The sequence below is a fragment of the Acipenser ruthenus genome, chromosome 28 (genome assembly GCF_902713425.1).
Source record: "Acipenser ruthenus chromosome 28, fAciRut3.2 maternal haplotype, whole genome shotgun sequence".
Taxonomy (NCBI): domain Eukaryota; kingdom Metazoa; phylum Chordata; class Actinopteri; order Acipenseriformes; family Acipenseridae; genus Acipenser; species Acipenser ruthenus.
In genome coordinates, this window is record NC_081216.1 from 3,064,776 (window position 1) to 3,081,247 (window position 16,472).

Sequence of the window (16,472 nt, forward strand, 5' to 3'; positions counted from 1 at the left end):
AGGTGTGTCTTATTAAACTCAGGAATCAAACTGCTATGCAATGGGAGTCTTATTACCATCCCTGCAGTGCAGGGGTGTATCGATTCATCACGATCCTTTCTTTACATGATGTGTGTCTCGTAATAGAGGTTTGTATTAGAGCTGCTACTTGGGAATTGTGATAATTGCTGTTCTTCACAGAGTCTAAGAAAAGCAGTAACCCTCAACCATCATCAGTCAGGTTTTGGAATCCCAGATTCTCTTTAGGGGAGCCTGCCCTGAATTCATCCACTGGCTCTGTGTTTTCCAGATTGCTCTGATAATCAGACAGCCTCCTGTAATGGGAGTCTTATTACCATCTCGTCTGTTGAAGTATTTTATTTTCTTTCATTTCAGACTGATGTCTCTGAACAGAGAGGCAGTGGGCAGCCTGCGCTCTCACACCAACCTGTCCCACAACCCGTGGCACTGCGACTGTGAGCTGCAGCACGTGGTCCCCTCCCTGGAGCTGGAGCCAGCCTCTCTGGCGGGCATGGTGTGCGAGACGGCCGTGCCGGAAGAGCACGCAGGCATGCCCTTCCTGCTGCTGGCCCACGACGTGGACCTGTGCAAAGTGGCCCGCAGGACCACGGACGTGGCCATGCTGGTCACCATGTTCGGCTGGTTCGCCATGGTCATCGCCTACCTCGTCCACTACGTGTGGCAGAACCAGGACGACACGCGGCGCCACCTGGCGTATCTCAAGAGCCTGCCGGGGCTCCAGCACAAATCTGAGGAGTCCTCTGCCGTCAGCACTGTGGTGTGAGAGGAGGCGGGGTTGGGGGCTTTATAGGGGCAGAAACACAGGCCACACTCCCCAAACATAGAGTGTCCAATCATTTTTGTTCACCCTCACCGCAGCGATCCCCCACACAGCTGCTCAGGAGAACTGAAGGTTCAGCGGGTGTCCTCCAATCCCTCGACCGAGCCAGCTTCCTCTTCCACACCCAGGAACTCGAGAGCGGATGTCAGCGAACTACCGGCCTCTGGAAGACAAAGGCCAGCCCTGCAGGAGTCCGCTCTGAGCTCACTTGGGCGCCTGGCCAGCTTCTGCACTGCCCTGACTGCGTGACTCCCCCTGCACACCACGCGGCTGTGCTTTTACCAGGGCAGACACTCTTTACCTGGTGCAGAAAGGTCAATGTAAAAACTGTACTACATTCTTTTGAACACATGAAACGTTTTCTTTGAGCTGTTGGCGTAACTCTAACCCTAGGTTGGGCTGATTTAAATCTTAAGCTCAGTATTGGAATTCTCTCAGCTGGCCCGTCGCTAAAAAGCCTGGCCCGTCTTTCTGCAACCATTCTGGGAGCCCAGAGTGAAACTGGAAATGTTGGATCTGCAGCAGGGTCCAGCCATGTGCTTTGAGCCAAGAGTGCAGCCACCAGGAGTCAGTTTCCAAACCATGTGTTAATTCTGCACCTGCAAAAATTGCAGTTTCCCCTCCATGCTTTTCCCATGGTTGTACTGTGCATTTACCATAGTTTACCATACCTCTCTGTTGTTTTTCCAATGCTTTCACTGTGCTTACTACACTTCGCTGTGCTTTTACTATGGGGAACCTTTATAAGGATGTGGGCGGAGCTCTTAAATGAACGGACCAAAGTGCCTGCTTGATAGGTCTTGTTGTGGAATGGGCGGAGCTACACCACCATATATGACTGGCCCATATCTGGAATGGGTGGGGCCCCTGCCCTCTCCAATAGCTCAGAAAGCACTGGCTGTGATTGGTTTAACTCTTTCCGAAATGTTATCCTTTAATGCACAATGACTGGGTGGGATATTTTATTCATCGAGTTTTTTCTGCAGAAGAGACTATTATTATTAGTTATTATTATGTAACCTATTATATGTAGAAAAATGACCTAAGGCTGTGTTAAACATTCAAGTCTTTCCAGCACTGACTAACCAAAACCAGGATTGGAATTCTGGATTGTCTTTAGGGGAGCCTAACCTGAATCCATTCCATTGGCTCCGTGTTTTCAAGGTTGCTCTGCTAATCAGACAGTTGGGGGGGGGGGGGGGGGCGGCATGCTTGAAAAACCTTCAATTAATTGTCACAACAACAGGTGCACAGTACTGTGGAGAGGATTTCAATTGCCTTAAAAATAATAATTCTAATAATAAAAACACAAAACAAAATAAATATCCTGTTTCTTGTTGATGGCTGTTATGCTCCTAATAAAAAAACAGTTTTAAACCACTCGTGTGTGTGTGTGTGGTGGAGAATCATTGAATAGGTTGTATATGGCGCTCAAACAAATCTTTGAATGTGGCAACAGAAATTGCTTGAAAATGTATTCGGTAGCAACATTTAATCACGTAGATTCCTATAACAATTTGTAATCACCCCCCTCAAAATGGCACCCCAGAGCGCTGTACAGAGTTAAAAACAAAACAGCTCAATCTATAATACACTCCAGCTACAACCGATGAAAGCACATTCAAAAAAGTATGTTTCCAATTTAGACTTTAAAAGAATCCAGTGTTTCAACCTGCCTGACGTCAGCCGGAATAGAGTTCCACGAACGAGGAGCACAACGGCAAAAAGCTCCGGCTGCAGCTGATTCAAGACGACCTTTTGAAACAACTAGAACTTCTGCATTTTCTGAACTCAGTGAACAAATAGGAATATACAGAGTTGGTAGTTCTGGGAGACAGGATGGCCCTAATCCATGAAGGACATTATAACTTACTGCGTTCTGGACAAGCTGAAGCCTTCAGAGTTTAGTGGCAGGTATGCCAACACGCAAGGAATGCAATGCAAATGATGCTTGTCATGAAGCCAGACGGGGTGATTGGAGGAAAATGTATACCACTGCCTCAAACAATTCACAGCTGAAAATTCAATTCGAAGCAGCTGGGGTAGTGTTAAACGGGAGAGAGGGAGAGAGAGGAGGCAGTCTCCACTGGGCACTGCGGTGTGGGTTACACTAACAGGTTAATGCAAGGTGTGGGAGAGTATTGTGTAGCACGCTCAAATCAGGAAAGACTACAAGATATGAGAGGCCTGCTAGATCACATTGCAAATTAAAAACACAAGAAATGCAGCTGCGATATAAAGAATGCTGAGAAAGAGAAAGGGTGGCTCTTATACTCTCTGAAAAGCCTCCCTCTGATCTGGGATGGTGGAGCAGAGAAAGAGAAAGGGTGGCTCTTATACTCTCTGAACAGCCTCCCTCTGATCTGGGCTGGTGGAGCAGAGAAAGAGAAAGGGTGGCTCTTATACTCTCTGAACAGCCCCCCTCTGATCTGGGCTGGTGGAGCAGAGAAAGAGAAAGGGTGGCTCTTATACTCTCTGAACAGCCTCCCTCTGATCTGGGCTGGTGGAGCAGAGAAAGAGAAAGGGTGGCTCTTATACTCTCTGAACAGCCTCCCTCTGATCTGGGCTGGTGGAGCAGAGAAAGAGAAAGGGTGGCTCTTATATTCTCTGAACAGCCTCCCTCTGATCTGGGCTGGTGGAGCAGAGAAAGAGAAAGGGAGGCTCTTATACTCTCTGAACAGCCTCCCTCTGATCTGGGCTGGTGGAGCAGAGAAAGAGAAAGGGTGGCTCTTATACTCTCTGAACAGCCTCCCTCTGATCTGGGCTGGTGGAGCAGAGAAAGAGAAAGAGAAAGGGTGGCTCTTATACTCTCTGAACAGTTCCACCAGCACAGAGCAGAGGGAGGCTGTTCAGAGAGTTTAAGAGCCACACACAGACACAAATGCACAAAGATAGACACAAATAGAATCAGATATGCGTAAACACACTGATACACACACACACATACACACAGAGTTTGGTTTGGGTATTTAAAGCAGGCTAACCCTTATTGAATGGGAGCCCCCTTCTCACACAGCTCTCTGTCTCAGGTTTATCGATCTCCAGACCGCCTCCACACTACAAGGCTCCTCTCCAGGGCAACGTGACGCTCCATTCCGGAACACATCAAAGTAAGCTTGCTTCTATGGCAACCCAATCCCTTTTTTATGTTCAGATTATTTCATTATTTATTTTCTTTCTTTGTGTTTGCACTAATCCTTCCAAGCAAGCTAATTTCAGCGGGAGTATCGTTTATCAAGGATGAACTGCCAGTGCTCTCAGACAGGGGTGTCCAAATGTGTCTCTTCCACTCCTGGTCTTTGTTCCAACCCTGTTCTGAATTGTTTAATTAAACCTGCACCCAGACCCTGAAGTATACGCGTGTCAAACTCCAGTCCTTGAGGGCCGCATGTTCCATAAACTCTCAATTAACTTAATTGATCTATTTATTTGTTAAATTGGACATGTTTCATATTTTTCAAGGTCTGCACTCAATTCAAAGGCACACAACCTATTAAACATTTTGAGGCCTGGAGGGAAGCGTTAAATGTGTCCAATTAGGAGGGAAGCGTTAAATGTGTCCAATTAATCAAATAATTAGAGCAATTAAGTAGCTGAGAGTTTGGGTGGAACGAAAGCCGGAAGGCAGACACCGCTCTCAATTTTTCTCCCTTCATTATTATGAGCGCTCCTAACGTTCGCACTGCGGCTCTAAATTGTCGCGTCGAAGATCTTTTAATAGATTTAGACGCCGTCTTCTTTGATACCCGATCACTTCCTGTGATGTAGGTCCAGTTAACTGTGTACTGATCTGATGCTCAAAGAGTTAGGACTCCTGAAAGAGACACATTACGCCGAGCCATTTTGTCAGGCTTTGCATCTATAACTTTAAACACAAAATAATAACCTCTACCCCTCTGAAAAACAAATATACTGTTACTGAAAAGCTCTGCAGATGTTTTGGGTCGGATTGTATTTCCTAATACGATTGCTCAAAAAAGAAGAAGAGTTAGCCTGCCCCCTAGTGGAAGAATGCATCTTTTTTTTTTTTTTTTTTATTTTACAATCCAATTACATGATTTAGCTTCAGTCCAGACTCGGGACAGATTACAGATTGTACAATGCTATATTGCCACCTAGAGGCGATTTGAGGGCATTGCAGAAATACGGAGTTTAATTAACTCCTAATTTTTTTTTCTTCTCGTTATCAGGTAATTGTTTCCTAATTTTGCCATCATTTTTTTATGTGAGTCCTGCTACTAAACAATATAATCTTTCAGTATGTTAAAAACAACATCTGTAAGATTTATTTTTTTTTAAATTCGGCTTTCACAATTGAAAACAAAAAGTTAATTTCTGCTAATGTAGTTAGCTCCATTAAAGGTCAAAACTTCCATTTTATATATATATATATATATATATATATATATATATATATATATATATATATATATATATATATATATATGTGTGTGTGTGTGTGAGAGAGAGAGAGAGAGAGAGAGTAAAACATAGAGGGATAAAGGAAAATAAATTGATAAATATACTCAATCCCCCTGAAGGTTTATATAGAAAAGAACAGTAGCTCATTACAACATTAACTAAAGTAGTAAATTACGTTACAAACACATTAATAATTTTAAAACAGAAATAAGGGGAGTGCAGTTACCATGGCATTCAACTCTGCGATCTTCAGCTCTGGTCTGCGCCCGCGAACTGGCCTCGCGCCACTGGTGATGCCTGTCTCCCATGATGCCTCGCGGGCCGCCGATAGTTGCCAGTCATTCTGCGGAGCGACAAGAGAGGAGCCGGCAGCGCGAATGAAGAACAAATAAAATAATAATAACAACAACAACAATATTTATAATTATAATAAGAATTATAAACGTTATTTAACAGCCCACGCCCCAAGATGAAGGAAACCACGGCGAAGCGACGGGAGAAACAGCGGGAAGCGAAGCCGGAGAAGCAGCCGGAGAAGGGCCCCGAGCCGCAGGACGTGGAGATGCCGGAGGAAGACGCGTCGGCAGCGGGCAAGCCGCACAAAGAGCTCGATACACTCACCCTGGAAGGTAAACGCCGAGGAGAACCGAGGCTGAAGCAGAGTAGGGGAATACAAACAATCACAAAAACACCATACCTTCCGTACCCGTGGGCTGTGAAATTCAACTGATTTAACCGACAACACTGATAGGAAGCTGCAGTAAATACAGTCATACCGAATAAACAGAGCACCGCCTAATGCAGTCATGAGGGATTTATTAATTGCTTAATTAAATCAAAGAGATACTGAAGCAATACGTGTTATTATTGGTAGTAGTGATGATGTCAGTTTGACGTTGTTTATTTATGTTAGTGTCACTTTTGTTGTGATTTGTATTCATTTAAAAGTCTCTATCTATCTATCTATCTATCTATCTATCTATCTATCTATCTATCTATATATATATATATATATATATATATATATATATATGAGAGAGAGAGAGATAATGTGTGTGTGAGTGAGTGCATACATAAAAACTACATTTTAAATTTTACATGCAGTTCGTATTGGCCAGGACATGGCACGTTTAATTTCACTGTCACGTTGTAAATAAGCAAGTCAAAATGTCACGTGTTGCTCTAAGACTGATGTGTGAGATGTAATATTAGACTGCAATTCGTGGCATGTCATTTATGGAACTGCTTTTAAAAAGACCAACGTGCAGTTCGCAGTATAAATGTGTTGTGAATGATGTGTTAAAACATAGTTATTAATACCAAGCTGAAGCAATACCCGTGTGATCACATAGGAAACCGCATCATTGTTACAAAACACGAGGTGAAGCTTTGCACTAGTAATGTGACAGTAAGAGGTTTTAAAACTCATTCGTTGTAAATACTATTGACTGACTTAAAGCTGTCTCAAACTACCATGCTGTACCATACCATAGCAATTTCATTTATATAGTGTCCTTCGTGTGCAAGCATTACAAAAAAATAGAACAAACTAACAAAAAAAGAGATCCAGACTGATCGCTAGTGAAAAGGCCAAATCAAAATAATGTTTTAAACTTCGATTTTAAATTCTACTTGCAGTTTAACATTTTAACTGCCTAGTCTGTGCAGCAGAGCTGGGGTGTCATGCAGAGGCACCAGAAGCAACCAGGTACTTGGAGGGTACAAGGGACGCTGGAACCTGGGCAAGTCCTGGTTTTCACTCTTTAAAATCGGTCCCCGGTTTCCAATTCCTTCTCCCTGCAGATATCAAGGAGCATGTGAAGCAGATCGAGAAGGCCGTGTCTGGGAAGGAGCCTCGCTTCGTGCTGCGGGCCCTGAGAGCGCTGCCCTCCACCAGCCGTCGTCTCAACCCTAACGTGCTGCACAAGGCCGTCTCCGGCTTCTTCACCTCCAACGCAGCGGGCAGGGAGTTCCTGCTGAGCTTCCTCGAGGAGGTACGCAAACACATGTACACACGTGCAAGCACACACTGGCACGTGTACATGCCGACACGCGAGCACAGACCCGTGTACAAGCAAGCACACATACACACAATGCCACATGCACTAGCACAGGCTGCGAGACTCCTGTTGCATAGCAGTTTCACCCATTCCATGTTTTACTATGAGCATGATGAGCCACAGTGTACAGGTAACAAGCTCAGGTGTGTCGTAGTAAATTCGTATTCAAACCAGGAATGGATCAAACTGCTATGCAGTGGGAGTCTTATTTCCATCCCTGAAGCACAGGCACACAATCAATTGAGTCTCGATTTGACTTGCTTACTGTTCTGACTATTATTATTATTATTATTATTATTATTATTATTTATTTCTTAGCAGATGCCCTTATCCAGGGCGACTTACAATTGTTACAAGGTATCACATTTTTTTTTACATACAATTACATTATTTTTTACTCATTATTTTTATTATTTTTACATACAATCACCCATTTGTACAGTTGGGTTTTTACTGGAGCAATCTAGGTAAAGTACCTTGCTCAAGGGTACAGCAGCAGTGTCCCTCACCTGGGATTGAACCCACGACCCTCCGGTCAAGAGTCCAGAGCCCTAACCACTACTCCACACTGCTGCCCCACTAAATGAATGGTAATCGTACTGTCTTCTATGGCATAGTTTGTGGACGTAATATAAAGCTATAAAGGGATCAGCCCCACAGCTATTGAGATTCATCTCTCTTCCTGTAAACAACAGTCTATAAAGAGATTCTGGGAGTGGGGGCTCATGTTTCAAGCCACGTCTATGTTGCCAGAGAAACTTGACGAGTGTTACGTTAACTTCTCAAACATTTTGGCTAGTGCCTTGTCCAGTGGCTTGTTCGTTCTAGTTTGGCCAGAAGATGTCTTAAGGAAGCCCTTGTGTTCTGGTTCTGTTTCCTGCAGCCGATGGACACGGAGGGAGAGGTGCCGTTCCGCCCCAGGACCGGCAAGGCCGCCGCGGCTCCCCTCCTGCCGGAGGTGGAGGCTTACCTGCAGCTCCTCCTGGTGGTGTACCTGACAAACAACAAGCGCTACGCGGAGGTAAGGAGGCCCCGAACTCGCAGCTTCCCCTTCACAGCCTGCCCCTCTCCTCCATGCTGATTTCTACCAGAGGTGTCCAAACCCACCCTCAGAAGTGGCCCTTCAGAGCTTTTGAATGCAGTCCCCTGACAGCCTGCTCACAGTGACTGGCATGTTGTGCTGTGCTGATAGACTGATAGGCTGTAATTCTCAATGCTTCTGAAAGGAGAAAAAAAAAAAAAAACACCATATCAGTTCTAAAATAAATAAGAAAAATGTAAGACATGTCTCTGTCTCCCCCCTGTCTCTCTCTCACTCTCTCCCCCCTGTCTCTCTCTCACTCTCTCCCCCGTCTCTCTCTCACTCTCTCACCCCAGGCACAGAAGGTCTCAGACGAGCTTCTTCAGAAGATCAGCTGTCAGAACCGCCGGGCCCTGGACCTGGTAGCGGCCAAGTGCTACTACTACCACTCGCGTGTCTACGAGTTCCTGAGCAAGCTGGACATCGTGCGCAGGTCAGTGCCCTTCAGCCGCCTCTCTATCCTATCCCTCCCCTCTATCTCTGTTTCCTCCACTCTAAGATAAGGGCTGCCTCTCTCCCTCTACTCTTTCTGAAATTGCAAGTTCGAATGATCTTTGCCAGCTTGACAAGTCTTACCAGTGTTGCCAAAGTTAGTGCAGCAAATGTACAGGAATGTATTCGATATACAAAATATTAAAAAACATTCTGTCCCTTACCCCCCCCCTCTTACTCTACCCCCTCTTCACCCCAGTTTCCTTCATGCCCGATTGAGGACAGCCACTCTGCGCCACGACGCGGACGGCCAGGCCACGCTGCTGAACCTGTTGCTGCGGAATTACCTGCAGTACAGCCTGTATGACCAAGCCGAGAAGCTGGTCTCCAAGTCAGTGTTCCCAGAGCTGGCCAACAACAACGAGTGGGCTCGCTATCTCTACTACACCGGTCAGTGAGAGAGTCTGTCTGTGTGTGTGTGTGTGTGCGCTACACCGGTCAGTGTGTGTGTCTTGAAAATATCTGCGTTTCCCTCGTTTTTATTTTGTATGTTTTATGTTCTCATCACATAGTAGATTCACCATCCTTCCGTGGCAGATATTACTATACTTGCTAAAGCGGTTTTCTCCCACTGCTAATTATATATATAACAAAAAAAAAAATAGCCACCTACACCACAAACACACACACGTTATGTAAACAGTTGTAGGAACACGTAACACAATAAAATAAAAAGGTCCTTATGTGCCTTTTAATTGTTGTAGGTAGTATTTCAGTTATTTAATCACCCACAGGCTGTAACCCCCAACTCCACAAACCAGCCAGCATTTCTTGTAAATAGCAACACATGTAACGAACAATAAAATAAACATTGTGTTTGTGTCATCGGTTGAGGTGGAGCTTTGTGGTCGGCAAGGTGGCACGGCTGAGAATTTGTTTCCTCTGTCATCCCGTCTGGTGTTGTCAGTTTCTCACACACAGTACAGTAACGAGGTGCAAACAGGTGATAGGTCCGTCTGTGTGAGCTTTTAATAGGGACTAGCAAGTTTACGTCAGGACTAGCAAGTTTCAAAGAGTCCTAGTCCTTTTGGACTAGTACAACAGTTTTGTTAGTTTCTAACCCAGTCAGGGGGTGGGTGGGTTTGTGTGTGTGTGTCTGTGTCTCTGTCTGTCTGTCTGTCTGTCTCTACTACACGAGTCTCTGTCTTGGAGTGTCTGTATCTCTGTCAATTACCTGTGCTACACATGTCTGTCTTGTCTGTGTGTTTGAAGTCTTTGAACTTCACTGTATCCCTAGTAAATCTGACCCCAGAGGCTAGTTGTCTTACCTGACTCCTCTCTCCCTCCCAGGTCGTATCAAGGCGATCCAGCTGGAGTACTCGGAGGCGCGGAGGACCCTCACTAACGCCCTGAGGAAAGCCCCCCAGCACACCGCCGTAGGGTTCAAACAGACTGTGAGTCGCACCACTTTACCAGTATCACTGTACACTGCCCCAGTGCCACTTTACCAGTAACACTGCCCCAGTGCCACTATACCAGTAACCGTGTACTCACCAGTGCCACTATACCAGTAACACTGTACACTGCACCAGTGCCCCTGTGCAATAGCATAGTGGGAACCAGTTTGAGCCAGTCCAGGTTTTTCATTCGATCTGTGACCTTATTATTATTATTATTATTATTATTATTATTAATTATTATTAATTATTAGTATTAGTATTGGTATTATAAGAATAATAATTATTATACTCCCATTGCAAAGCAGTTTGAGCCATTCCAGGCTTGCCATTAATTGTGAGCTGACTTATTAAGCTCATCGAATGAATGTAAAAACTGGATTGCTTTGCAATGGGAGAGTTATAAAGGAGGTGTGCACTACTGGTTGTGACATCTTTATAACCTCCTCCCCTCTCTCTTCCCCCTCCCCCTCTCTATTCCCCCTCTCCCTCCCCCTCCCCCTCTCTCTTCCCCCTCTCCCTGCAGGTTCACAAGCTCCTGATTGTGGTGGAGTTGCTTTTGGGGGAGATTCCTGACAGGCTGCAGTTCAGACAGCCGTCTCTCAAGAGATCTCTCATGCCATACTTCCTGCTCACCCAGGGTAACTAGGACTGCTGTCTCCCACAATACACACCTGTGTGTGTGTGTGTGCTTTTTCCATTCAGATGAAGGACTTGCAGTCTGAAACATGTTATATATGCATTATAAAATATATATATATATATATATATATATATATATATATATATATATATATATATATATATATATATATATATATATATATATATATATATGTATGTAAATTGTGTGTGTGTTTTTGTATATAAGCACTCGCACATACTCACAGACGCTTGTCTTAAATATATATTCTGTTTCTTTTCTATGCAGCTGTGCGGATGGGAAACCTGGCCAAGTTCAACCAGGCCCTGGAGGAGTTTGGGGAGAAGTTCCAGACAGACGGGACCTACACTCTGATCATCCGCCTGAGACACAACGTCATCAAGACAGGTAAACACACACTCACACACCTGAGAGAACAGGGACCCCCCCACACACACACACACCTGAAAGAACAGGGACCCCACACACCCACACACACCTGAGAGAACAGGGACCCCACACACACACAAACCTGAAAGAACAGGGACCCCCCACACACACACACACACCCACACACACCTGAGAGAACAGGGACCCCACACACACACAAACCTGAAAGAACAGGGACCCCACACACACACACCTGAGAGAAAAGGGACCCCCCCCACACACACACACACACACACACACACACACACCTGAGAGAACAGGGACCCCACACACACACAAACCTGAAAGAACAGGGACCCCACACACACACACCTGAGAGAAAAGGGACCCCCCCCACACACACACACACACACACACACACACACACACACACACCTGAGAGAACAGGCAGGGACACACACACCTGTAAGACAGTGTTCTCATTTGTTCCTCCTTGTGGTGTTTTTTTTTGTTCCCAGGAGTCAGGATGATCAGCCTGTCTTATTCTCGGATCTCTCTCGCTGATATCGCACAGAAGCTGCAGCTGGACAGTCCGGAGGACGCAGAGTTCATCGTGGCCAAGGTGCGGGGAGCGCTTACCTGGGACCCTCAATGGGTCTTACCAGAGGATCACTGTATAACAAGAGTCTGTTTTAAAGGAATACTCCAGCACTGAGATCAATGACTTTCCCACCTAGGCAATCCGAGACGGCGTGATCGAGGCCAGCATCAACCACGAGAAGGGCTACGTGCAATCCAAAGAGACCATCGATATCTACGGGACGAGGGAGCCGCAGCTCGCCTTCCACCAGAGGATCTCATTCTGCCTGGACATCCACAACATGTCTGTCAAGGTAACCCGCCTGCCAAAAAGTGTGGGCTGTAATGCCGTTTCTGCACAGCAGATGGTGCCAGTACACTAGTTCAATTCTCATTGCAAACTCTTGACTTGTGCTTCTTCTGTTGCAGGCTATGCGGTTCCCACCCAAATCATACAACAAAGACCTGGAGTCTGCAGAGGTGAGAGAGAGAGTGCAAGTTACATTAAAACTCATTCATCATTTAAACCTCTTGTGTGTACCCCCCACCCCACCAAAAAAACAACTCCACACTTAATTGTATACATTTTTGTACACTGCAGTTATACCTCCTTTCAAACCAGTATATATTCAGTCAACCTCGATAAACTCAGCTGGAGGATACCTCGGTACCTTCACTTAATTCGACAGTCTTGGTCCCAGATTTTCTCCATATATAATATAAGCATCCTGCCTCTTAATTTTTTAATTCAATGCCACGCTTTACTTGTAACGCGACACTTATTACTGATACCGAAGGGATAAAAACTATTAAAAACACTAGTGGATAACTCGACACTGTTGTTCACTTGACTGACCTCTGACTGGAAGTGGATCGTTCATTCATTCGCTACCAAGTGCAGCTGGTTACAGTGTCGGTTCACAATGGGGGAGAAGCGGGCTTCTCGTTCACTTGGTTTTAAAGCTCAGGTTATTCGGGATAACAAGCTTGTCAGCGCAACTTTCAAAGCGTGGGTTTTTGCATGCAAAACAAGCGACAATGTTTGATTTCTGTGTGAAACTGTAAGTTGTTTGTTATTGTTTTTGTTCACCGAGTTAATTCTGTATAATGTACATTTTATTAACTTTTGCTATTTAAGCCATCAAATTACAGTACAGGCCAATAATTAAAAGTATAGTCAACAGTGTGTGGGTGGATGCTGTAGTTATTAATTCTTATTTCAATGGAACTATACGAGTTGTACCAAGTTTGTACAGTCCTGTAACTGCAGTTCTTTCAACCGTTTTCATGGAAGTCCAACACTAAATGTTGTTAACGGAGGTTGACTCTCTCTGTGTGTGTGTGTGTGTGTGTGTGTAATATACTGTACTATAAGAGCACTTGTTTTGAATGTTGAATGTGTATCCCTGTCTCTCCCATGTCAGGAGCGACGGGAGCGAGAGCAGCAGGACCTGGAGTTTGCGAAGGAGATGGCGGAGGATGACGACGATAGCTTCCCATGATCCTCCAGGAACGCCCCCCTGCACAGACACCCTTTTCACTCTCTCTCTCTCTCTCTCTCTCTCTCTCTCTCGATCCCTTCTCATTTTGGTTTGTTTGTTTATCTTGTAAAGGGGTTGCAAATCAGACTTGTGTTAATGTCTGTAAACTATAAATGACTTACATGACGTTGAATCTGTGGTGTTGCCCTTTTGTTGAGCAGGGATAAAGCATTGCTACACGGTTGCTTAAATTCATTAATAAAATTGATCTTTTCTAAGTGTAGGCTGCTGATTAAAAAGGGAGCTTCTTTCTCGTATGTATTCTCTTCATTCGTTTTCTATATATAAGCAAACACACAGATATGCATGCGCGCACACACACAGATAGTGCCCCCTTGATATTATTTTATTCTTTCATAATTCACTAATCCGGTTAATTCACTGTCTGGTCTGACTGGTCTTGTTGACACAGTAAATTGTCCTGCATTTTACTGGTTAAGGGACCTTCTCTAATTCACTGCTTTGAATACTTAGTGTTTTTTAGATATGCAAGTCAGACAGTGAGATAAAGACGGACAACCCATACAGACAGACAGACAGACTACCAATAAGGCAATATGCACAGGTAGAAGTAACCAGATTTGAGCACTCACCCCTCTGGCATGCTGAGGTACTAAAGGTTAGCCTTGCGGTTTGTTATTGAAGCCAGACCTCTTCGTGCAGGACTGGGGAGGGAGCGGACTGTGCTGGGAGAGACTCTCACCGCTACCCCCCTCCCTGTGGCACGGCTCCAGTATTGATAATTCATCATTGGTATTGTGTGAACTGGGAGGCGTTGCCCAATTGTATCGTTAAACTATTAAATAATGTTCTATACACAGTCCGGCTTTGTTGTGTGTTTTTTTTTTTTTTTTTTTTTTTTTAATGTTTTTAGACATTTGTATTTATTTCTTTGTTATACAGTTTAGAGTTTAGGTTGGTTCATTCTGCAATAGGGAAAGCATGACTATAAGTTAAAGGAAAAAATGATTTTGATATTAGTATGAGGGGGGGGGGGGTATTCCTAGGAAATCATTGCTTTCGCTTTTGTTTGTATTAAAAATGTTTTTGGTGTGGGGAAAAAAAAACTAAAAACCCCAACCCTTATTGCTGTGACTCATCTTGTTTGCAAGGGTGTCCTGTGTGGGATCACAAGAGGTAGCACAGCCTAATGTGTGATCACATGCTGCATTACACACAGCGAGTCAGCACCCAGCCACAAAACCACCGCGTGAACATCATTTTTATCTTTTATTTAACACCATGTAATCAAAGAAACTACAAAAGACTACTGGAAGCCATACTAGTAGTACAGTATTTAATGTTAGATTTAGAAATGCGTCCGTTTTTCATGAAGTATATTAAGCAGTATGTCTTTCAATATGTTAACGTGATATTATTCAGAAGGTTTCATTCGACTTTATGAAGCGATATTAGTTCATTCTATAGGGTGATGCAAAACGTTTGTACCTGAGCTGCCCTGAAAACACCCCGTCTCTCAAAGCTCTTTGCATGTCGGTTAACACAGAAAGAAATGACAAAGCAACAATGAATAATTCTAACAATAATACAGTGTAAATAAAACAATTAAAGAAAACACGAAATGAATAAGAATGCTAAAACACAAAATTAGAAAAACAAGCAAACTACCTTGTCAGTGGCTGAAGGGTTTGAACAAAATTTACAAACTACCCATTTCCCTTTCTCCAACTTCAATTAAATACTATATTAATTATACAACCCTTCTTCATCGCTGGTGATGTGAAATTATTATTATTATTATTATTATTATTATGCAGCCAGATTAGCAGATTTTCTACATGTTCTAGTTATAATTCGACGGCCGACGCTGTAAACTGTAAAATAAAATAAAAATGCATAAATATATAGAAAATGAAGTATTCTATTGCAACGAATCTGTTAATAAGGTACCTCCAACCCTGGTCCTGCAGAGCCCCCTATCCTGCAGGTTTTATAGGTGTCTTCACATCATCAATGGCTAAAGATCTGGAACACCTGTTAATTGGCTAATTAAGCTAATAATTGGTGCAATTAAGTAACGTAAAACTCGGTTGAAACGAAAACCAGCAGCCCCAGTCGCTTTCCAGGACCAGGTTTGGAGACCCGTGATACAGTGCATGTCCTTAGGAAGCAGCATACTGAATGTGGTGTGCAGTACACGGATTTGACCAGCAGAGGGCTCTGTTGTGTAGTTGGTGCTCGGGTTAGCAAAGTGGTTGCACGCATGTGTTCGGCTTTTACAATTACTGATAAAATAACCCAACAGCTGGAGGTTGTCAGCGTTAAAGGGAATGCTGTCTTTTGCGTATTAAATACAAGTTGTGTTCTTTCATTTTAATCGGGAACAATTACTTCACAGTATATTGCATAAAACGGGTATGAAGTGTAAAACAATTAGTCATCGCAAACGTTGTCGTCCATCTAAACAGTGTGGGAGTGGAGTTTTTAAATTATGGTCTGCCGCAAGCATGCTCATATGTGATTTTGTTATATATTTTTATTGTACTTGTGTGTTCTTGGCATTCAAAATAAATACGTAAACGTGTATCTTAATCTTAGGATGAAGCACGCCAGCAAAATGAACATTTCACAAGGATTCCAGTGTTTGCCCCTTTTTTTCTTTCCTACATCTGTTTTGTATCTATTATTTTACCATTTAAACTCGATTTCAAGAAAATCAGTCAGCTAAGACTATGTTGAAACGTTTAATAATTGGTCAAAGTTTTTTATTTTCTATTATTCTATCGCAAAACATGTATTAATTAACAAATAAGTAAATCAATACAGTATGTTGGAATATCGATGCTGGTGTAGGGACAGAATATGATACCTCGTCAGAATGTGGTATCAAAACTTGATCCGGGTAACGCCGGAAAACGGTAGCTGTCAATCTGCCTGAGATTTACTACTGAAATCACGACAAAATGTAGTTCACCCCCCCCCCCCCCCCCCCCCCCCCCAAATAAAAATCATGTAGTGGTTAGGGCTCTGGAGTCTTGACCGGAGGGTCGTGGGTTCAATCCCAG

The 16,472-nt window shown here is 43.9% G+C and overlaps 2 protein-coding genes across 4 annotated transcripts in view; both read left to right on the forward strand.

Annotated features, from left to right (window-relative positions):
• Nucleotides 1–2,191, forward strand: part of LOC117434631 (leucine-rich repeat-containing protein 3B-like) — an 8,500-nt gene extending 6,309 nt beyond the window's left edge. For all 3 annotated transcript variants that reach the window (XM_059002903.1, XM_034057229.3, XM_034057227.3), the window contains exon 3: nucleotides 376–2,191. In XM_059002903.1, the coding sequence (XP_058858886.1) occupies nucleotides 376–784 (409 nt within the window). In that variant the 3' untranslated portion in view covers nucleotides 785–2,191. The remainder of the gene's footprint in view (nucleotides 1–375) is intronic.
• A 3,356-nt stretch (nucleotides 2,192–5,547) lies between these two features.
• LOC117434629 (26S proteasome non-ATPase regulatory subunit 3) lies at nucleotides 5,548–14,266 on the forward strand. The gene is made up of 12 exons (XM_034057221.3): nucleotides 5,548–5,892; nucleotides 7,067–7,257; nucleotides 8,207–8,344; nucleotides 8,701–8,837; nucleotides 9,096–9,286; nucleotides 10,187–10,290; nucleotides 10,820–10,934; nucleotides 11,225–11,344; nucleotides 11,845–11,948; nucleotides 12,064–12,219; nucleotides 12,335–12,385; nucleotides 13,330–14,266. Exons 1-12 carry the CDS (start codon nucleotides 5,733–5,735, stop codon nucleotides 13,405–13,407), a joined length of 1,545 nt encoding a protein of 514 aa, XP_033913112.1. The 5' UTR covers nucleotides 5,548–5,732; the 3' UTR covers nucleotides 13,408–14,266.
• Nucleotides 14,267–16,472: the final 2,206 nt, after the last annotated feature.

Bases quoted from the DNA above. Each gene is read 5' to 3' on its own strand.
- LOC117434629 (XM_034057221.3), top strand. From the start codon at position 5,733: ATGAAGGAAACCACGGCGAAGCGACGGGAGAAACAGCGGGAAGCGAAG. The intron at 9,287-10,186 runs GTCAGTGAGAGA...TCTCCCTCCCAG, and splicing joins TCGCTATCTCTACTACACCG to GTCGTATCAAGGCGATCCAG. The intron at 10,935-11,224 runs GTAACTAGGACT...TTTTCTATGCAG, and splicing joins ATACTTCCTGCTCACCCAGG to CTGTGCGGATGGGAAACCTG.